This window comes from Myxine glutinosa, chromosome 10 (genome assembly GCF_964187855.1).
Source record: "Myxine glutinosa chromosome 10, kmMyxGlut1.1, whole genome shotgun sequence".
NCBI classification, from domain to species: domain Eukaryota; kingdom Metazoa; phylum Chordata; class Myxini; order Myxiniformes; family Myxinidae; genus Myxine; species Myxine glutinosa.
Genome location: NC_136270.1, coordinates 112663263 through 112687134, shown reverse-complemented (window position 1 = coordinate 112687134; position 23872 = coordinate 112663263). Strand labels below are relative to the sequence as shown.

Here is a 23872-nt window from a genome sequence, read left to right as displayed (position 1 = left end):
TCATTGTGATATTTAGCGTTGCATCAGCAACGCCCATCAACGATAATTGTGCCATGGCATCATCTTATGAGATCACAATAGCATAAAACAAACAAGTGCATCAAGACGACCTCACAATACCATCAGGTAAAGCACCCTGTTAATCACACCATGTGTTATTGCTCAAAACATTGACAAAGTTATCAATCTACACTGTGTTTATACCAAATATTCCAAAGGTTTTTATAATTTATTTCTCCCGTTGAGTTACAAAGGTTATTTTTACAATGCATGGTCTTTATGACAGGCTTCTTTGTGTGCAAATATTGCAATCAAAGCCTCGAGTCATTTATTCGTGTGTGTGTGTGTGTGTGTGTGTGTGTGTGTGTGTGTGTGTGTGTGTGTGTGTCTATGTGTATGTGCATGCACTCACATGTGTGTGTGTGGGGGAGGGTGGGGGGGGCTGAGTGGGGTGGAAGAGGAGGGTGTATGTTCATGCATCCACATGATTGTGTGTGTGTGTGTGTGTGTGTGTGTGTGTGTGTGTGTGTGTGTGTGTGTGTGTGTGTGTGTGCGTTCGTGTGCATGAATGAGTATGTGTATGTGCATGTGCCAACATGTTTAGTATGTGTATGTGCATGTGCCAACATGTTTGTGTTTGCATGTGTGTGTGTGCACTTGTGCATGAATGGGTGTGTGTTTGTGTGTGCATGAATGGTTGTGCCTATGTGTGTATGTGCATGCACCCTCGTGCTTGTGTCTGAATGTGTTTATTTGCGTGTGCAAATGGGTGTGTGTATATGAGTTTGTGTATGTGCATACGCCCACATGTTTGTGTATGAATGTGTGTGTGTGTGCATGAATGTGTGTGTGTGTGTGTGTGTGTGTGTGCATGAATGGGTGTGTTTGTGAATGTGTGTGTGTGTGTGTGCATGAATCTGTGTGTTTGTGAATGTGTGTGTGTGTGTGTGTGTGTGTGTGTATGAATGGGTGTGTTTGTGAATGTGTGTGTGTGTGTGTGTGTGTGTGTGTGTGTGTGTGTGTGTGTGTGTGTATGTGTGTGTGTGCATGAATGGGTGGTGTGTGTGTGTGTGTGTGTGTGTTGATTAAACAGGATGTAAAAAGCGGTAGTTTCATTAAACTTTACGCAAATACTTCCCACATTATGCAAACAAAGCCACGTTGTCTGTGACTACGATGTGGACATTCAAATTTCCCGATCGTGTATCCATAGATCATTTTCATTGATAGGTCATTATTAAAAGCAAGGAAATCCAAATTTATTTCATTGACAAAATTGCTCGATTGTGCAGAGTTTGCACCTGTGTCTCAAGGTTTAATCATCGAAGTTTAATCTGTGTCTCACATCTCTTTAGTGCGTCTGGTCAGATGGACTATTAGGGACAGTGAAACAGTTGTTTTGTGGAAAGCTTATCAAAGCTACAAGGATAAACTCGATAACATTGCAACAGGCTAAGGTCCTGTCTTCGGTTGTCCTCCATTCTTGGGTTCATTGGGAATTTTTGCTCTTTTCTTTTGTCGTGTACACGTACTGGAAATGGTTGTGGTCTCTGTGGTTATTAACACAAGCTGTGTTTTCAGAGCTCTCCACGAGGGCCTGGCTTCTACGTTTGCTTCGTGGCACGTTTTTGTGAACGGGTTTTGGAAGATGTATAAATAGAGCATTGTATTTTGCTAGCAACTATGGAAATCGCAACATGGTAGGACGAAGATTCCCGTGTTTGGATCAAAACGCGTTTGCCAAACATGCACCCCCGCAAGCACACATCACGAGAAGATGCAATATTTGCGCAGAAGTATAAAATAAAATGGGGGCAAATAAACCGCCCGAATTTGCATTTCAAACCAGTGTTTTCTTCCAAACAAGTCTAAATATGCTTTCCTCTCCTGTTTTCTGTGTTTTCATTCATCTCTCTTTAAAATCACCAAATACAGCAACTCCTAAGGGGAATTGTATGTAGCATTTTAAACATTTGGTGGCAGGTGCTATGTTTTCACCGCTGTCTGTCTGTGTGTCTGTTAGCAGGATAGGTTATTTCAAAAAGTTGAGGACGGATTCAGCGGATATTTGGTGGACATGTTGGGTGTGTGAAAAGGACAATTTTAATCGATTTTTGTGAAGATATGGATACGGATCCGGATACAATCGTTTTTTAAGTTCATTGTTCATCATTGGGAGATAGGGCCAAAAAACGATATAGAGCACGATACCTCAAAATGTTGTGGACTGATTCGGACGAAACTTGGTGGACAGGTTGGGTGTGTGACAAGGCCAAATTGATTAGTTTTTTTTAAAGATCCAGATCCGGATCCAGATACGGGATTAAATTTTTTTTTTAATGTTCTTCAACATTGAGAGATAGGGCCAAAACGATATATAGCCTGATATTTCAAAAAGGTATGGGTGGATTATGACAAAACGTGGTGTATGTGTATGAGTTGGTTAGCTGACAAGAACAAGCTGTATTTTGCATTGAAAATGAATGTAAGCAATTCTCTCTATTTCTACACTGACCCAAAATTCCATTTCCCAGAGATGGTCGGGACCTTACAGACCTTTCTCGCCTTGGAGCCACACATCATGGGAGTCCTGCAGGTGTGGACATAAAGTCCAGCCTGGCAGGTGCTGGTCGTCTTTTATCTGTGCCCCCAACGGGGCAATGGGTGCCTGACCCAGCACCACAGGCACCACACATGCCCGGGCATGGGTGGCTCACTCGGGCTTGCAGCCCGTCGACCATGTGGCCTGCATCACCATATTACGGTGAGTTGACTATGTATAAGAAATATTCTGATGCCTTTTAAGTTACAGAATTACCCATGGTGTGGATCGACACCAGAGTGTGGAAACAAATGCTCAGCTGCTTATTTTGATTCTCGAACTATAATCTGGCACTGCTCAGTCATGATTATTTATTTACAATAAGATGTTCTAGTTTGTTCCTTATATGAACATAGAACATATTATATTGATACGCATAGATCCTCGAGAATGCTTGATGCATCTTTTAATGACATACTTTCAGTCTCGATCTATTCTTTTGATGAGGAGAAAAAAAAAGTCATCTTGAGTCAATGTGCGCTCGGTTTACTGTGTGATATGTTTATGCCTTCTATGTCCCTGACAACAAAGGAACTGTTTCAATTATTGTGACTCCATACTCTCAATTTGGTGATGTGATATATTTTCCCATACATATAGTATACTGTATGTATGTGTGCGTATATATATATATATATATATATATATATATATATATATAATTATATACACACAGTCGTAGCAAAAAATATTGGCACCCTTGCACCTTTTTCAAATAATGCACCATTTCTTCCAGAAAATTGTTGAAATTAAAAAATATTTTGGTATCCACATATGTATTTCTTTGGTTTGCAGTGGAACAAAACAAAAAGAGCTGAAAAAATTACTAAATCCATGCTTATTCCACATAGAAATACTAAAATGGCCCCGACAATATTATTGGCACCTTTTAGAAGTTGTTAGAAATAATTAGATTTCAAGCAGGTGATTCACCTTTGCTTTGGAACTGAACTCACCTGTGGTGAGTTGCAGATACCTGTAATATAAAAACCACTCATTCAACCAGTTTGAATATAGAAAAGGATTCATACTGTTGTTTTGTGTCACTGTGTGTACCACAATGAGTATGGCGAAAAGCAAGAAAACCAGAGAATTGTCTGAGGAGGTCAGACACAAGATTGAATCCAAGCACGGACAATCTGAAGACTACAAGTCCATCTCCAGAGACATTGATTTTCCTGTGTCGCCACCATATGCAATGTTATCAGGAAGTTTAAGGCCCATGGCACTGTAATGACCCCAAACACACTTCAAAAAGCACCCAGGAATGGTTCAAGACAAAACGCTGGACTGTTCTAAAGTGGCCAGCAATGAGTCCAGACATAAATCCCATTGAACACCTTGGGGAGATCTGAAAACAGCAGTTGGGAGAAGGCACCCTTCAAATCTTGGAGAACTGGAGCAGTTTGCACAAGAAGAGTGGGCCAAACTGCCAGTGGAGAGTCGTAGGAAGCTCATTTATGGTTATAAGAAGCGTTTGGCTGCAGTTATTTTGTCCAAAGGCCGTGCTACCAAATATTAAGTTTAGGGTGTCAATAATTTTGTCAATGCCATTTCTTTTTCTTTTCTGATTTAAAACGATATATTAAGTTCTGAATCAAAAACAAAGGTTCTGTAATATTAACAATGAAATAAAGAATTGTGGAGACCAAATACTTTTGGCAATTTCAACTTATTTTAGAGAAAAACTGCCAAAATTTTAGAGTTTTATTTTAGAGAGTTATTTGAAAAAAGTGCCAAGGTGTCAATATTTTTGGCCACGACTGTATATATATATATATATATATATATATATATATATATATATATATATCACCAGGTGTCGCATCAGAGGGGTATGTTAACACAGACTTCTCTGAGCCGATCCACAAATCCCGAAACCGCGTTTATGTTACTGCGTTCACTGAATATTTATATTCCCCAAGGATCACCCAAATGAGTCTGAACTAGTTGGCCCAACGCATAGGCATGAGGTGGAAAAATGCTTATTATGGTCAAAATTGTGTTTGTTTACAATGAAATACAGAGAAACGGATAGACTGGACAATATATGAGTACGGCACAAATCTGGCAGTCAACGGACACAGTTAGGGATGTGGGACATGCAAATTTATGGACAGAATATAAATAAAGCCAAACCCAATCACGGCGCCAATTACCAGACTTGCATGAAACTGCTGGAAAACATGGGTGGTGACAGTTGTGGCTGCAGTGTGGCGATGGTTGTGGATGCAGTGTAGCTCGGGGCACAGAAGTGAAGAGGTGCGAAGGCAATGCAAGGCAATGCCCTCCTGACACAGCCATGCATGGCCAGCAATGGAGACGTATATGTATGTATGTATGTATGTATGTATGTATGTATGTATGTATGTATGTATGTAAAAAAAAAAAAAAATATATATTGTTGTTCTGGTTGTGAAGTTCCAACTCCAAAACCAGAATCATAACTAGAACAGAACTCTATCTGGACTCAAACTGCACTGAGAACTGCTGTGATCAGGCACGGTTGCAGCCCTTTGGAAACTTTGGCTCAATGGCTGTCCGTTTCTGTGAGCATGCCATCGTCTGGGCCATCCCTTCCTGTGGGACGGCCCAAATAAAAATTATCATGCCCCTCTCCAGGTCTCTGCATCCGATCTGGTGTACAGCAGGGCAGAGACAATGTTCTCGTGTGATGGACGACCAATGTTGCTCACAGTTCGTGCAGCTATAGGTGATATGGGACGCACTCTGTGCCTTGCTGCTTCATCGAGCTAGGCAGTTTAATTCATAAACATATACTGTATCTATACAATAAAAGTGAATTTGTATATGGTATTTACATGTGCTTCAAAAACTAAAACACGAGTGAACCAAATCCAACCAAATTTTGCATGTTGCTTAAGAGTATCCCAAGTATGGTTTCTGTCTGGGTAGCATATCTGTGGGAGGGAGTTAAATGTGGGGGAGAGACCCCAATACTCCCTATGTAAATGCATATCGTATTGCACCACCCAGTGGTATCCGGTATTACAAATCATCTTATTATGTAAAGAAAGTTTAACCCACTTGATAATATGCATTACGGTGATATTGAAATCTGTGTGAGAACTAGATGGTATTCATAGAATATTTACACTGCACAGTCAACTTGGTTCGAGCTAACTATTTTGTTTTTGAACGTTTTAAAAACTTTGATCCAATATGGCTGCCAGACCACGTGAGCGATGACATCATAAATGTATATTCTCTAATATAATTGTTGCATAGATCACGCTCAATAAATTTCAAACTGATCAGACTACGCATTGTCCCTGTCGAATTATGACATCATAATTATGGCACCAATGACGTCATCATTAACAACACCTATTCCCCATATGGAGTTCTTTACAATGAGCCACGTTTCAATTTTTTTTCCATCGAGCGGTTTTGGAGATAGAGGTGCAACTTTTTTCCGTTTTTCCAAAATGGTGCCTGTACCACATGACCTATGATGTCATGATTATCATATAAATATTCCACTGAGAGGAGGCGATCCTATGGTGAAAATTTCGTGTCCATCAGACCAACATTTGCTGAGATTTTTTTTTTCATAATGATCGGATAAGTGTTGTACTTGTCGAATTATGACGTCATAATGAAGGCACCAATGACATCATCATTAACATATCTTATTCCCCATGGGGAGTACTTGACAATGAGCCATGTTTCAATTTTTTCCATTCAGCAGTTTGGGAGATATAGAGGTGTCACGTTTTTTCAAGATGGCGTCCATACACCACGTGGGCTTTCAATGAAGCGGATTTGATTTTTGCTAGAACCATATATAAGCAGCAAGGTTGGTTGATGAAGGTGATATTAACGGACTTCCAAGCAGATGGAAGATGACCTCAGGAAAATTATAGAGTGGATAGAGCAGAATGTTTGTGAAGTATAGTTTTTGGTCTCAATTTGTTGTTTGGTCAGGTCAGTCTTTTGGGACTGCCACTAGTGGCATGTAACCCAGTGCTACCTGCCGCATGGTAGGGTTGTCGGCGACTAAACCGACACCACCTCACTGGCTTTGCTCGTGGGGAGGGTGATTGTGACAACCTGCCAGGACCAAAAATAACACCTGGGAAAGGGCGGATGAGCTCCCATAGGGAGCCAACGGCCATTCAGCAAGGAGATGGTGTCTCCTAAAAAAACACCCATCCGGTTTGAACCAGTTCAAGTCATACCAAAGACGTAAAAATGGTACGTGCTGCTTCCTTGCTTGAAAAGGATAGAGCACGGACAATCTCCATCGATTGGCATTCATGGAGAGGAGGAAATGCTCCACTGAGTACGGTGAGAAAAGCGGCAAAATTGTTATGACGTCGCTGGTACCCAGAGTATCCCTGGAAGTGACGGTAGTGATGGCACTTTCCCCAATCTCAGTGGCTGTGTTACGTTTGTCTCGTCAGTATGTCCGTGTGTGTGTGTGTGTGTGTGTGTGTTTCAGCTCTACTACGAGTCTTAGCCCAAGTATAAACTAGAACAATGCGACTGTGTCGCCAATATGCTTCCACATAGTTCCACAATGGGTAGATGCCATCATTCACTGTCCTAAAATAAACAAGTTTGAATTTAAATCCCTTCAGCTGTTTTCAAGTATCACATTTTCACCAGCCATGGTAGGTTTCACATCTATCGGTGAAGCAGTTTCAGAGAAGGGATTTTTTTTAAATATTGGCTTTCAAGCTAATATGGCTGCCATACCACATGACATATGACCTTAAAAAATGTACAATCTGCATATGTATGGGTAGGGAATCACATTTGTGAAGTTTCGTGTTGATCGGATAAAGTTAGTTTATAGCTCTTACATGATATTAATAATTATAGTAATATAGATTATTATTGAGAATTAGATATAATATATATATATATATATATATATATATATGTAATAGAATTATATATATAGATTGATAGATAGATAATTATAGTTTATAGCTTATAAGTTTAGCTCTTACATGAGCCTCGATGTTGTATACAAAAAAAAAAAAGGTTTGTTTTTCAATCCAAGATGGCTGCCAAACCACATGAAATACGGCATCATCATTTTCAAACTATATGCAACAGTGCTGTTAGATGATATTTGAAGAATTTTGCATCGATAGGGTGAGCGGTTGCAGAGATATAATTATTTAATATTTTCCTTCAATCCAATATGGCTGCCACACCATGTGACCAATGATGTTTTTGTGATCATCTTTTAATCGCCATGCCTAGTCAATGACACACGTAAAGTTTCGAGTCAATCGATTTGGTTGTTTGGGAGAAGATGTTTTTTTGAGGTTTTAAGTTAAATCCAATATGGCTACCAAACCATGTGACCTATGATGTCATAAATTTAATATTTAAATACAAATGTGTCAGATCATGTGCGTGCAATTTTAGATTTTTAGGATAAGGAATTCGATGAAAACATTTTTGGCTGCTTATACCACTCGTGCTTTTGTTCCCCATTGGGAGTACTTGACAATGTGCCAAGTTTCAAATTTTTACATTCAGTGGTTTCCGAGAAAATGCTTTTCAATTATTTGTTTTTAATCCAAAATGGCTGCCATACCACGTAACCCATGACATCACAATTGTCATAAAAACATTCTGCATGGGTGTCACTCCTACCATGAAAGTTTCATCTCAATCGGACATATGGTTGCTCAGAAAAATGAGGTTTAGCCCGTACGGACGGACAACCCGAAAACATAATGCCTCTGAGGAATTCGTCGGTGGAGGCATAAAAAGTACAATGTGTTGTCTTTTGATAAAACCCATCAGCAAAGCAACAGGTCAAAATGCCCAGTTATTAATGATAACCGACCCCGTTCCTTAGTAGGGCGAGGGAAGTGTTTTATGGAAAAAAAAAATTGATTTCTTCAAATGCCAACAGGATTAGAACAGGGTACACCTGCATATATATATATATATATATATATATATATATATTGTTACAGATACGACTTTGATGGTATGGTGGGCCGAGCGGGATGGCCGCCGTATCCGTACAAGTTACCCGATTGTGCCCGAATGTTGACTAATCGCGCTACGCTGGCTCAATAGGAAAGAGAAGACACCCGGCTGGGTTATAATGACACAATACGACACCAGGGTTTCGGTTCTCAAAGGTTGTTATTACAATTGCGGAAGGTTTAGATTACAGGGACAAGAGGGAAACATAGGAAGGTGGGCACTTAAACACACTTATATTATCCCCGGACAGACGACAGGTAAACGCGGGACAAGGCTCACTCACACGGGGTTTGATGGCCAGGAAAGCGGGTAGCGATCGCTCCAGGTGCACCTGTGCTCAGGGCAGGATCACGTACGGTGGTGTCCAGAGATGCGTGAAGGTATCACAGCGCTTGTGGGTCGCGACTTTGGTGGAGATGCCGGGGAGGTCGCTCAGCGCTCGGGAGGGTGGCGTCTTGTCCTTCCAAGCTCGGGGCGCATCTCTAACGTCACGTCCGGCGCGGGGCCGCGTATATCCGGCGGGGAGTCACGCCCTCGCTCGTTAGCTCCGCCCCATATGGCATCGGCCCATGGCTTCTCATTGGGTGCGGGGGTTACCGGTTCCGCCCTTGACGAGGGGCCGACAGGGAGCCCCCTTCTGGGTAACCCCGTCGAGCACATGTTCAATGGCGGCCAACCGAGCCGGAGTGAGGACGCAAAGCCGCTGTTGTTGTGGTTGTTGTTGGAGCTTGAGATGATGGGAAGAGGTGCGGGGAGGTATGGGAAGGTCCTAAACTCCTACTGGTGCCATATCATCACATTCTGGTGCAACGAAGAGTCATAATTAATGGAAACAAGTCCTTAACTGACATAGATTAAGAATAACTAGCAAGATGTCCTATAATTGTCTACGTGTGGTGCGGGGGACCTGGGCACGACATTTAATGGGGGGATGAAGGGGAAGATCGGCTCTAATGGGTGTTGTTTACAGACAATGGGACTAGGGAATGGGGTAAGGGAGAGTTGGGGAGTATCGGAGAAAATAGGGGAATATTTACAAGCGGATATGGAGGCCAAATTCCATATTCGCAACATTGCACCCTTCTCTACCCTCGGGGCGTCCCGACCCGATAAATTTTTACCTACTTTAGTGTGGCACGCAATGTAGTTCCCTCTACTATTAACTCTACCCTGAGTGCGACAGTTTTACAGATATTCACAAATGAGTAAATATGTCCCCCTGCGACGTTGCACCCTTCTCCTCTCAGAAACACACCCACAGGATAACCGAATCCGGAAAGAATTCTCAAACTAAACATACAGCCGGTAGGGAGCATTATTTACAAGACTACGCTGCTATTTACACTACGATCCAGGACCTGTTTTTGGAGGAACACATGCAGATGTTATGCATAGAGAGAGCGCGCTTGCCAACATCGATACACCAACCCACGAGTGCTCTGTGGCCGACGGCCTTTAATAACGTACAGAGCACCCTTTCCCAGCATCAAAAGCACCACCCCACCACCAATCGGTGCAGTCACCATTGTTCATTGGAATAAAAATAACTTCAACAACCCCTAACCCTGCAGGTGTCTCTTGCTCTTCTTGTGGTGCACTTGGTGGTGTTAACTATTAGTGGTTCACCTGTATGGCATAGGTGCCACGTTGATCCATAGGTCCATCCCCGGGTGGTGCTTGGCCGCAAACGAACTGCGGTCCATTGTGGGTGGCCACAAACATTGCGGTCCATATGGTGTACCGATCCAGGCAGCGAACAGCGAAAGTGCAGGCCCACAACTGCGCAGCCAGCACCTCTCTCTCCTCTCTCTCTACCCCAAAGCCAGATCCTCGGAGGTGGGAGACAAAAGAAGCAGACAAGTGAGTAAGGTGGTAAGGGCGCAAAAGTGCACGCAATGCAAGGTGATGCACACTGGGGGCACATGGGAACCAGGTGAGACAGGTACGTTCCTACCGTACGCCCCCCCCCACCAGGTAACCTACATGGCCCCTCCCTTACCCCTTACTGTATCAACAAAACACAACACTACCCATAAACATCTACTTTACAAATCCACAAACATCCCTACTGTCTTCCCCGTTCCTCCCATATACCAAATTCGTCTTCTCTCCCTCCTAACCAATCAAATTTGCCATTTTCAACTCTCATCAAAATTTGCCATTTTCAACTCAACATCAAAATTTGCCATCACCAATTCATCATCAGTCCCTCCTAGGGAGGGAGAGATGGAATCACCCCAATGTCTCATCCACGTCGTGATGCGTCTCACAAATCCAACAGCAATTCTCATTTCCTGCAACAAAACAAAGAAAACACAGGTGTGGAGTCATCATCATCACCACAGGCAAGTGGCTGCGTATGGTGCGACAGGTTCATCAATCCTAACTATCTCCTAAATGACTTTAACAACTTTACACTACCCGGGGTCTCTCTCCGGCCAAACCATTGGCCCTCTTACACTATGGGTTCTAAAAACCAATTCCCATTGGCCAAACTGTGGTGCTCTTCAATTTGGGGTCTCACTCCCCCGATTCATCTCCCGGTGCCCTCGCACAATTTCTGGGCTGCGGCGTGTACCTCTCCCAGTGGGTCTACCCACCTGCACACCTCCACCACTGCAGTTGCCTCCGAGCTTACCTGCTCCTTGCCCTAACCTAACTACCTGGGGAAGGCCCTCTGGCACTCTCCCCACTCCGTGCCCTCTCTGGCACTGGGCTGCCCGATCCACACCCGGGATCCTCAGGCACCCACTCACAACTACCGGCTCCCAGAGCCCACCTGCGGCCTCACCTGGCCGACATCCTCACAGTGGTGGAGTGCCCAACCAACTACACACACTAACAGGCTACACGCCCAGCCATTTCCACAACACTAATGCACCCATTCACAACACCATTCTGCAACCGCACCACAAATGCCAATATCCAACCACAATTTTCCTGTACCCTCTACCTAACACTTACACTACCCGCCCCGGGTACTCGTGAAAGGGGTCCACTCTTCCCCCATCCACACCTTCGCACCACGCACACCACTCCATACCACTTACTCCAACTCTCTCCACACACCTGTACTTGCACCCTGTGCTCTCACACCTGGTGCCACCTGCACCCTTCTCTCCCCAAGCGCATTCGCGCTGATCCACACACTCACTACTCATACACTGCTCCACACACCTGTCCAATTGCACACCTGTGCAATCACACCTGTTCCATCCTCACACACACGGCATCATCCCAGCTAACTACTCCCTTCTGAAACTTGCGCTTCCCAGTCGTCCCTTTAAACTATTGCGCTCCCTCGTCATTATCATCCACTCTAATCTACCTGCGTCCCCACTACAGGTATCAGTCACTAACTAACCTTATCGTCACCTAATGTCAATCCTCGCTAGATCCCTACACACCATATCCTAACCCACCCGGGCTAGTTTTCACTGCCATACACCCCATAAGCTATTGCTCCTTTGCCCCCCCATGGGAAAGGTGGCAGGGATGCCACCCTCTCCCACCGGGCCTATCGCTCCTCAATCCCCCAGTCCTCTGGCACTAATAAGCCCCCCTTATTCAGAGGTACTGGGTCCCGCCTCGGCATCTAAAGCCGAGGCAATCCACGGGGGCGCCTGCTCGCCGGTGTAAGGTCTTATCCGGTCGGCGTGGACGATCCGAGGGAGGGCTCGTGGCCCCATTTTGATCTTAAAGACCACGTCACAGATTTGCGACAGGACGACTCCTGGGCCTTGCCAGGGGGAGGTGAGTTTTGGGCACCTTCCCTTCCGCCTCCGGGGATTAAAGAACCAAATCTTCGTCCCCGGAGCGTATTGACTCCCCTGGCTCCGGTCGTCGTACCTGCGCTTCATCTTTTCCCCCGCCAGATGGAGTTGGCGGCGGGCGAAGGCATGGACTAGCTCCATGCCTTCCTCTAGGTGACGTGCGTACCCCTCCCTCGGCGGGTTAACCACTGTGTCTGGCACGGGACCGCATAGCAAGTCGGCGGGAGCCCGTAACTCCCGCCCATACATAAGCAACGCTGGACTGCATGCGGTGGCCCCGTGCTGGCTGGTCCGGTAGGCCATAAGCAAATAAGGGAGATGTTCGTCCCAGTCATCCTGACGGGTGGTGGTGAACAGTGCCAGTTGTTGGATTAAAGTTCGGTTGAATCTTTCCACCATCCCGTCAGATTGAGGTCTTAAAGGCGTTGTCCTGGTTTTTCGAATTGACAGGAGACTGCACACATCTTTTAGTAATTTGCTCTCAAAATTTCGTCCCTGGTCGGTGTGCAACTCCTGTGGAATCCCATGCCGGCACACAAATCCTTCCACGAAGGCCTGCGCTACCACCCCTGCTTCTTGGTTGGGGAGGGCGTAGGCCTCCGGCCACTTGGTGAAGTAGTCCATCACAACGAGGATATACTTATTACCTTGGCGGGTGCGGGGCAGCGGTCCTAGAATATCCATAGCCACCCGCTCAAGGGGGGCCCCCACCTGATGTAATTGAAGGGGGGCCCTCATCCTCCGTGCTGGTCCCTTTTTGGCAGAACAGGCGTCGTATCTCCGACACCAGTCCTGTATGTCGCGCCCCATATTCACCCAATAGAACCTCCGGCGGACCCGAGATATTGTCTTTGTCCTGCCCAAATGGCCGCCGGAGCGGGTACCATGCACCTGTTGCAATATGACGTTCTTGAATTTGTCAGGGACTATCACCAGCCAGGAAGTTCGATCAGAGGGAACCTCCACCCACTTGCGATACAAGATGTTGCCTTTCAATTCCAGGGTCTGCCACTGAGCCCAATATGCCTTTGTTTGTGCCCCGAGGGGGGTGACCTCTTCCCCCTTTGGTCTTTGCCCCAATTTGACCCATTGGAACACCGGCCCCAGAACAGGATCCTCCTGCTGGGCCGTGCTCCAAGCCAACTCTCCAAATTCCTCGTCCGCGGTTAGTGGCAAAATTGGCCCTCTCACCCGGGTTGCCCGGACGACGAGAATCGGGGCGGAATCGCCCAATTGCTCCCTCTCCTCGTGTCTCGCACAAAATTTACAGTTTTCCCCCAGACAAGGACGCCGAGAGAGTGCGTCCGCATTACCATGGGCCTTCCCGGCCCTATGGGCCACATCAAAATCGTACTGCTGCAACTTTTCCAACCACCTTGCAATTTGGCCCTCCGGTTCCTTGAACCGAAGGAGCCATTGCAAGGAGGAATGGTCAGTTCTAACCAAAAATTTCCGCCCGTACAAGTACGGGTGGAAATGGTTCATGGCAGCCAGCATAGCCAATAACTCTTTGCGAGTGACGCAATAATTTCTCTCGGGCCTACTTAAGGCCCGACTATAATAACCAATCACTCTCTCCACGCCCTCCTGTGTCTGAGACAAAACTGCGCCCAATCCTTCCTGGCTCGCATCCGTGTCCAGGGTAAATGTCCCGTCACTAGTGGGGTAAGCTAGAAGGGGTGCGGATGTTAGACACCCCTTCAATTTTTGGAAGGCCTCGTGGCACTCCCGTGTCCAATTAAATCGCGTCCCCTTCTCCGTAAGCCGGTGGAGGGGACGGGCCAACTCCGCAAATTTCGCCACAAAGCGCCGGTAGTAGGAGCAGAGTCCCAAAAATCCCCGCACCTCTTTGATGGTACGTGGTGCGGGCCACTCCTCTACCGCTTTAATTTTGTCTGGGTCTGTTTTTACCCCCTCGCGGCCAATCACGTGACCTAGATAGGCCACCTCTCTTGCAAACAAAGTGCACTTACTCGGGTTCAGCTTCAACCCTGCCTGTCTGAGGCACCCGAACACCTGGTCCAAATTAGCTAGTGCCTGGGGGAACGTTTGGGCATGTACCAGGACGTCATCCAGGTACACCAGGCATGATTGCCATGGCATGCCGCCTAGTACATGCTCCATCAATCTCTCAAAGGTGGCGGGGGCGTTACACAAACCAAACGGCATCACAGTAAACTGATACAGTCCCTTACCTGTGGAAAATGCCGTTTTCTCCTTCCCTGCCCTATCCATCTCCACCTGCCAATACCCACTCTTGAGGTCCAAAGTTGTGAACCAATTTGAGCCCGCAACGGCATCGAGGGTGTCATCAATCCTTGGCAGGGGATATGAGTCCTTGAGTGTCACGTTGTTTAGCTGGCGATAGTCCACGCAGAACCACGTGGTCCCATCCTTCTTTTTGACCAGCACAACAGGTGACATCCAAGGACTTCCCGAGGGCTCGATCACACCTGCGTCGAGCATTTTTGCAACCTGCTCGTCAGCTTCCGCCCTCTTGCTCCAAGGGAGCCGTCGGGCGGCCTGACGAATAGGCCGGGCCTCACCGGTGTGGATCTGATGTTTCACCAGGCCCGTACGTCCAATATCCTCGGTGGACAGGGAGAAGAGGTCCAAATGGGACCCAACCAGTTTGTGTAAGGCCTCCCTCTGGGTACCTCCCAACTCTACGCTACTACGATTTACCATCTCGCAAATGGGATCGGGCCAATTCCTACTTGTTATTGAAGGCTCCCCCCGGGGTCGGCTCGGCTGGACGTTCTCGCCCCTCACTGTCGCGACTTCCTCAACTGGGGTGCAGCCAGCTACCCTCGTGCCCCTTACTATAGTGCGTGGTTCTGTACTCACATTGACTACTCGGACGGCCACTACCGGTCCGTCCGTTTTTACAAGGGTGCGGCCCACGATTAAACCCGGTATGGACTGCGCTGCCACCGGTTCGACCAGGCCGCAGGACTCCTGCCATGTTGGGCGAGCTGCCCACCGGGCCGGCACTATCGCCTCGGCCCTTGGGGGGATGGTCACGGCCTCGGAAGCCTCCAGCTCCGCTCTCTCGGCCGTGCTCACTCCCCCTAACGGCAGCTCTTCTACTCCCACCTGCAGGATCCCCCGGCACAAGTCGATTTTACAACCGCTGGCAGTCAACAGGTCCAACCCTATTAAACATGGGTCGCACACCTCCGCCACCCAAACATCTATCTCCCTCCTTACCGACCCTAACTTGAGGGTCACAGAACCACGCCCTATGATCGGGGCCGTTACCCCGGTAGCAAGCTGCAAACTATAATTTTGCAGGCGCTGGATCTTATCCCAGCCACCTGCGCTCGAATCAAGGACCACAGGGCTGATGATCGTGGCGCTAGCTCCTGTGTCCACTACGGCGTCTACCCCCACGCCGGCAATTTTGCATCTAATTGTCAGGCTACCGGTTCCAATTTGGCCACAATAAATGACCTGTCGCGTCAATGAGGGCTCTCCTCCATCCTCTGCTGCCGAACACCGCCCTACGTGCCCGACACCTTCTAGTTTCCCGGGGTCTGGCGGGGGGGTGTCTGGGGTCGGCTAACCCGCTCCCCCCTGGGCGGAGTTGAGGACCTCAACTGCCGGGGATCATCCCGGCGCGCGTTTCGACAGTGCCGCGCCAGGTGACCCAGGCGGTTGCAGGTATAGCACCTCACCTGATAAGGTGCTTGCCTCCGGAATTCCAAATTCCCCCCCCTGTAGGTCCGAATTGGATTACCCGCTCGTGGTCCACCGCGGGCCACCTCCGTGGCCGCCTGCCATGGTCCAGGTCCCGCCAGGCGCTGGTCCACCAGCCTCCGGACCATGCCCGCCAGGTCAGGACCCACGTCGGGGGCGGGTCCCCTAAGGGGTCCGCCCTCCACCGGGGGTCCCACCTGGCGGACCGCCATTGCGAGACGCTCGCCCCCTCGGGCCAGGGGCCTCGCTGCTTCCCAACGGGCCGCAGCGTCAGCCGCCTGGCTCAGAGTCTGCGGGCGCCACATGGCGAGCTGTTGCCGGAGCTCAATATCCGGGAGGGCCTGGATAAAATGGTCCAGCGCCAGGCTTTCCCGGGAATCCGCTGCCATGCTAGCATGTGCGATCCCCACTGCGCGGCGAATGTCGTGGGCAAGTTCCCCGATGGCTTCCTGGGGCTTGCGTTTTCGCAGCGCGAGCTGAGCTTTAACAAGCTCGCTCTGCTGTTCTATGCCGAATCGATTAATTAGGGCGTCGCGGAGGGCTGGCAGGGTGAGAGCACCCGCTGGTAATGCCGTCAGCACCTCCGCCGCCGCGCCGCGCAATGCGGCCACCAGGTGTACTCCACCTTCGTCCTCACCCCAACCGTTGCTCTTACACACACAGTCGAACTGCGCCAGGTACGCGCGTAGATCACTCTTGCCGTCATACGGCGCGAGTGGGACCTTGTGGGACCACCTCGTATGTGAGTCGTTGCCCGCCTGCCGGACCCCGTGCGTCGCCCCTTGCGGGGTCAGCGCGGGGCCGAACCGGCCGGGCCCCCACAGTACACTACCCCCAAGGGGCTCTCGTGCCTCCCCGGTCCCTCCAACAACTACCCCTGTTGGTGTCGATGCATGGGTCACACCTCCGCAACCCGCTACCCATTCCATACCACCACCACCACAACCTTGCTCACCCACACCTCGCACCTCTCGTTCCATACCCTCCGGACCAGCCATACACCTCACTCTTGGCCTCTCACGAACATCCGGGTCTATCTCGACCCCCAAGCTTATTAAATCACCTGGCGCATCATACGCACGACCATATTGGTCACCACTTACACCGGGTCCTCTTTCTCTTCGCTTCTCCTCCATCACCTGCGAATCCCTCATCCGGTTAATGAGCACATCATCACGATCCGAACACAGACTCTGGACCAATTCTTTTACCTCCTCTTTTATCTCTTTCTTATCCTCTCTCCGTCGCTTTTTAATTTCGCTCACCCCTTCTTCCACTTCTTCTAATTTTTGCTTCATCTCCTTCATCTCTTCGTGCGCCCCTTTAAGTTCTTCCTCTAACTCCACTTTATTTTTTTCTATGTGCTCCCGCACCTCCCGCTCTTTAACCTCCATTACCTCTACCACCTTGTCCATTTTCCTCGTCAGGTCCTCATGTACCGTCTGACACTCTTTTTTAATTACCCCTACGTCCTTTTTCATCTCCTTCTGTGTCGATTTTAAACCCTCTATTACCGCTGTGTTCTTCTTTACCTGGTCCCCCAACTCCTTTTGTCCCACTGTCAGTTGTTCTACTCCCAGCGTCAACTCCTCTATACCACCTTGCAATTTTACAGTCCCCTTTCTCACCTCTTTCTCCATGCGCTCCTTACAGTGCCTCACCTCCTCGCGCACTCCTCCGACCTCCTCACTCACTCCTTTTCTGATCTCCTCTCCCATCACTTGCATCTCCTGCCCAGATGCCACCCTCATCTGCTCCATTTCCTCCCTGTGAGCATCCAGTTTGGTTTCTACCCCCATTCTGACCCCCTCTATCTGCTGCCCCATTTGGTTAACTTCCCTTTCCGCTTGGTCCCTCATGTCCCTCAATTTGCCTTCCATGGTGTTTTCTAACCCCTCTAACCCTTTTTGCATCCCTTCCATTTGATTCTCTTGAGCGGCCATTCTGTTTTCTACCCCCGTTAACCCCTCCTGTATTTCCCCTAATCTATCGTCTAATTTCCCAAATTTCATGTCTAATCCCTTAAAATTATTGTCTAATCCCTTAAAATTATTGTCTAATCCCTCACTGGTACCCCTCGCTTCGTCCCTCATTACCCCCATTTGCTCACTCTGAGCCCTCGCTTCGTCCCTCATTACCCCCATTTGGCCCTCTATTCGTTCCATAAGGGCCCTCATTTGCAACATAAAAAGGTTCGGATCCACCAGGGGCGCTGCCACGGTCACGGGCGCGGTGACCAGCGAGGCGCCATTTTGCGCGTCTGCTACCCTCGCTGCTTCGCTCTCCTCACGTCCCTCAATTTGGTCCTGGACCGACCCTGCCTCACTCTCCCCTACCGGACCCCAGCCGTCTTGATCCGCCATAGCGCGACTTGCAAAATTCGAGTTTCGTAAAACAAAACAAATTTCGGCCGCTCCAAATTTTGACCAAATTTTTTTTTTTCCTCTATTCGTTTTTTTTTTTCCTTCAAAATTTGGTCGGGCCTCGAATCCCACTCCTGACACCAATTGTTACAGATACGACTTTGATGGTATGGTGGGCCGAGCGGGATGGCCGCCGTATCCGTACAAGTTACCCGATTGTGCCCGAATGTTGACTAATCGCGCTACGCTGGCTCAATAGGAAAGAGAAGACACCCGGCTGGGTTATAATGACACAATACGACACCAGGGTTTCGGTTCTCAAAGGTTGTTATTACAATTGCGGAAGGTTTAGATTACAGGGACAAGAGGGAAACATAGGAAGGTGGGCACTTAAACACACTTATATTATCCCCGGACAGACGACAGGTAAACGCGGGACAAGGCTCACTCACACGGGGTTTGATGGCCAGGAAAGCGGGTAGCGATCGCTCCAGGTGCACCTGTGCTCAGGGCAGGATCACGTACGGTGGTGTCCAGAGATGCGTGAAGGTATCACAGCGCTTGTGGGTCGCGACTTTGGTGGAGATGCCGGGGAGGTCGCTCAGCGCTCGGGAGGGTGGCGTCTTGTCCTTCCAAGCTCGGGGCGCATCTCTAACGTCACGTCCGGCGCGGGGCCGCGTATATCCGGCGGGGAGTCACGCCCTCGCTCGTTAGCTCCGCCCCATATGGCATCGGCCCATGGCTTCTCATTGGGTGCGGGGGTTACCGGTTCCGCCCTTGACGAGGGGCCGACAGGGAGCCCCCTTCTGGGTAACCCCGTCGAGCACATGTTCAATGGCGGCCAACCGAGCCGGAGTGAGGACGCAAAGCCGCTGTTGTTGTGGTTGTTGTTGGAGCTTGAGATGATGGGAAGAGGTGCGGGGAGGTATGGGAAGGTCCTAAACTCCTACTGGTGCCATATCATCACATTCTGGTGCAACGAAGAGTCATAATTAATGGAAACAAGTCCTTAACTGACATAGATTAAGAATAACTAGCAAGATGTCCTATAATTGTCTACGTGTGGTGCGGGGGACCTGGGCACGACATTTAATGGGGGGATGAAGGGGAAGATCGGCTCTAATGGGTGTTGTTTACAGACAATGGGACTAGGGAATGGGGTAAGGGAGAGTTGGGGAGTATCGGAGAAAATAGGGGAATATTTACAAGCGGATATGGAGGCCAAATTCCATATTCGCAACAATATATATATATATATATATATATATATATATATATATATGTCATTCCACAATTCCAATCTCATTCCAAAATCATTGGCATTAATATGGAGTTGGTCCCCCCTTGGCTGCTATAACAGCCTCCACTCTTCTGGGAAAGCAATCTTCTCAGAAAAAGAAAACCAGGACATAAATAAAGCTCATTTGTGGGATTTGTGGGATTTTACTAAATATGAATAATGATTTCCTTGACTCTTGATTGTGAAATTTACTGCTTTGTTTGGTTTAAAAGCAATGCGATAATGAAACGTCATTTTGGAAACAAGGTCATTTATAACGTGAATATCAAATCTACATTAAATATTTTTTGCGCATAAGATTTGCTACCTTAAGGCACGGAGTGATGGCCTCCTCCCATCCCACCCCCAGAACCCCCCTCTCACACTTTTTGTCTTTAGCCATCAACAATGGCAGTATTTTAAAACTCATCCACCCCTCCTTAAGCCCCATCTATTCCCCTTCCATCCCCTTCCATTACTCCTATCTCCAACCAAACTACTTTTCCTCTTCTCCCCCCAAACCTTGCCTCGATCACTCTAACCTTCCCTCTAACCCGCACTGTCATCCTCACTCTAACTTTCTCTCCGACCCTCGCTCTATCCCTCCCTCTATTCCTTACTATCTAACCCTCTTTTGTTCCATATCCTCTTTTCTAAACTGAAGCTCACAAACCTCTCTCGTGTACATAACAGGTATTATCTAGATTACTCCTTTACCTTCTGATTTCAGGAATTCACAAAGGCCATGTTTTCACAGCAATCATATTTTAATGAAAAACCTGCAAAATAAATTGAACATAATGTTTTGATGTTTTATACTAAACTTTATTACACTTTTGATCAAGAACAACTTTATGATATATTTTCACACAATCCTTAAAGGCAAGGTGAAATGTTAACAAAGAACTCAATTTTCACACAATTTTATGTAATTTCTTTCTCAACCGAAATAAATAGGCAGGTTTCATTAATCAATAATTACTAGATCTTGTCATTGAAGAGCTAAATGGTAAACATTATTCAATAGAGGATACATACTATATTGTTACTTTTAAAATAAGAAAACAATACATATAAATAATACATATATTTATATAAAAGCCTCAATCATTCGAATTAAAGAAAGAATGCAAAAGGTAGAAAGAGAGATGAGCACAGAAATGAGAAGCACTCTTCTTCTCCCGCTTGCCCTCACTCTCAAAGTTTCCTGTTTCTCACCATGCTCCTGCAGGGTTGGCTCATCCATCGCTGCCTCAGGGCCTGCCGGCTGGCTACCCTCAAAGTCTCCCTGGCGCTGTGCCTGTAACGCAAAAGGGCTTCCAGCTGGCACATGACCCACAGTCTGGACATCTCCTCTTCTTTCCTGCCGAGCCACCCCCTCCACATTTTGGTATGCCCCTTGTGTGTGTGGGTGCACTTTAATTAGAGCAATGCAATCCCTAAAGATAGATTTTTGAGAACTTTTGACTGTCATTCACCTTGAGGAAGTTTACTTGTGTCCTACTTTTCTTGCTTTGCCTGTGCCTTAGGAAATGGCTAAGTTGATTTTTCAAACTGACAAGATTTTGAAGCATTAGCTTAAGGATTTATAGCCTATGACATTTACTCACATGATGTTTATTCTGTTATGAAGTTAAATGAAGGAGTGAAGGAGGAGTTATAACATGGAGTTATGGCATATATATATATATATATATATATATATATATATATATATAGTTATATGGAGTTATGGCATTTATATATATATATATATATATATATATATATATATATATATATATATATATATATATATATATATATATATATATATATATATATAATGACAATTACCTCTGTATGATCTGCAGAGATACACTGTCACTTCCTGATGTTCATATCTGAGATAGTCCACGAACAAAAATGGAATTGCTTTCTTGACGCTTTCTCCTGCAGCAGAGATGGTCGACAGGGCACACCCTCTCTGGCCTCCGGTGTACCCTGGTTCGGCAGCCCCACACCCAGGACCACCTTCAGTGCACGACACTAGACACCCGTCTCTTCAGCAACTGATGAACCACCATCAACTGCTTCAACGGCAACACGAATTGCTGCTCCTTCAGCAACAGCAAGCTCTAGAGGCACAACGCAGCCTGCAACTCCAGGTGGGGGGTGGTGGGTTAAGACTGGCTTTTTACTGTGAAATTACTGAAAATGGCAAACATCGTTCATGTACCAACTTGTTCAGTTATATTTTTACACTTCACTGCTTGTTGAGCCAATTTTATGCTTTTGCCAGTGTTCATGCTATCGTTTTCTTAAGCACTGTTGAAAAAGTAAGGGACAACGGTACATGCCTGATTATGGTGTACATGACAGATTTAGCAATGTGGAGATCAGAAGTTTGAATGATGGGTTCAAGTCATCTGTTGAAAATTTTTATTGTTTGCTTTTTGCAAAAATAATTTGGAAAAAACTTTGCAAATTATTGCAAAGCGAATTTATTAATAATAGCAATAACAACACTGGTGAGATGCTGCTGCCCACCACCACATCATGGCTGCTGCACACTGCCAACCAACCTCATGATCTCTCCCATTTCCATATCTGTGCTTTCATACATCTGGTGAGATGCTGTGGCACATCCGTTTGTTGTTGTGCCAGTGCTTGTCCTTTTGCCCCAATTTACCTGTTAATCCATTGTCCCCTGTCGTCCTGCTCTTCCGAGAGCCTCAATACCTGCATAAAAATGAGGCATTTGTGAGCCTGTGCAAAATCTGCGTTAAATGACTTGTCACATGATCTGATATGGAAATTTTGTTGTGTGGGCGGTGATAATCTCAGTTTTATCTCTTATTTCTATCCTTAATTAGTTTAGTTGATGGAATATTTTTTGTTCATATTTTTATTATTTAATTGAGGATCATGGAAGACTTTTATGAATCTAATTTATGATTTCAGGACTCTGATGCTCACTCCATCTTTCCTGATTTTAATTACATTCCATCCCCTGCCTTTGAGCTCACTTTTCAAGCTTTGACCATTGACATGAATTGTGGTTTCAAATGAAATCATATTTATTGGCCTAACCACTTTTAATGATGCATTGCCTCCACCCAAATCAGTTTGTAGTGAAATTTATTTAAACCAAAACCTTCCTGCACCCTCCAACTGAACAACTTCGAATGAAAGGATCAGGTATACAAGTAACATCAAGTGATAACCGTTTCTGACAGGTTGTTCACCATATTTTAATGAATATATTTAGGTGATTGCACAACAAAGTGAATTTTCGGGCCGAACCATAAACATCGACTACTCAGTCCCATTTGAGCTAATGCTTCGGCATGATGGTCAAGAGGCGTAAATATGTGCAGAAACCTGCTCGCACTGACCTAGATCTGTGAGCTCTAATAAAGGGCTTTGCTAGGGATGGCACCTGGCTCAGTGGCTAAGTTTGGGAAAAATCGTTGTTACCTCCGCCATTGAACCGCCACTGAAGGTGGACGGAGGTAATGTTTTCACCTTTGTCTGTCTGTTCGTCGGTCTGTCTGTGAGCAGGATATCTCAAATAGTTATGGACGGATTCGGATTAAACCTGGCAGACAGGTTGGCTGTGTGACAGGAACGGATTGATGAGATTTTGGTGAAGATCTGAATATGGATTCTAGAACTTTCTAAGTGATTTCTCACCATTGAGAGATAGGGCCGAAAACCGATATGTAACACAATATCTCACAAAGCTATGGACGGATTTGGACGAAACTTGGTGGACATATTGGGTTTGTGACAAGGACGGATTGATTAGCTTTTGGTGAAGATCTGTTTCCGGATTCTAGAACTTTCTAAGTGATTTTTCACCATTGAGAGATAGGGCCAAATCCAATATGTAACATAATATCTCGCAAAGTTATGGACGGATTTAGACAAAACTTGGTGGACAGGTTGAGTTTGTGCCACGAAAGAAGTTGTTCAATTTTGTTTGACATCCAGATCCATTTCCGGCATATCAGTGGGATACAAATCGTACATTGTTTAGCCTGGGGGAGGTATGTGCTCTACCGAGTGCCGTTCGAGTTACTAAATGGGGTTTTCAACTTTTGTGCAGGTGCTTGTGACAGCCATTGTATTTGCAGTTTATTATTATATGAAATCTGCAAATTAATTTGGGGTGATGTTAAGATCCCTTGTC

At 46.7% G+C, this 23872-nt stretch overlaps 1 protein-coding gene across 1 annotated transcript in view; it reads left to right on the top strand.

Annotated features, from left to right (window-relative positions):
• Positions 1–23872, top strand: part of TNRC18 (trinucleotide repeat containing 18) — a 183419-nt gene that overhangs the window by 81779 nt on the left and 77768 nt on the right. The window contains 3 exon segments of the mRNA XM_068126273.2: positions 2535–2764; positions 20930–21088; positions 21637–21845. Coding sequence (XP_067982374.2) covers positions 2535–2764; positions 20930–21088; positions 21637–21845 — 598 coding nt within the window.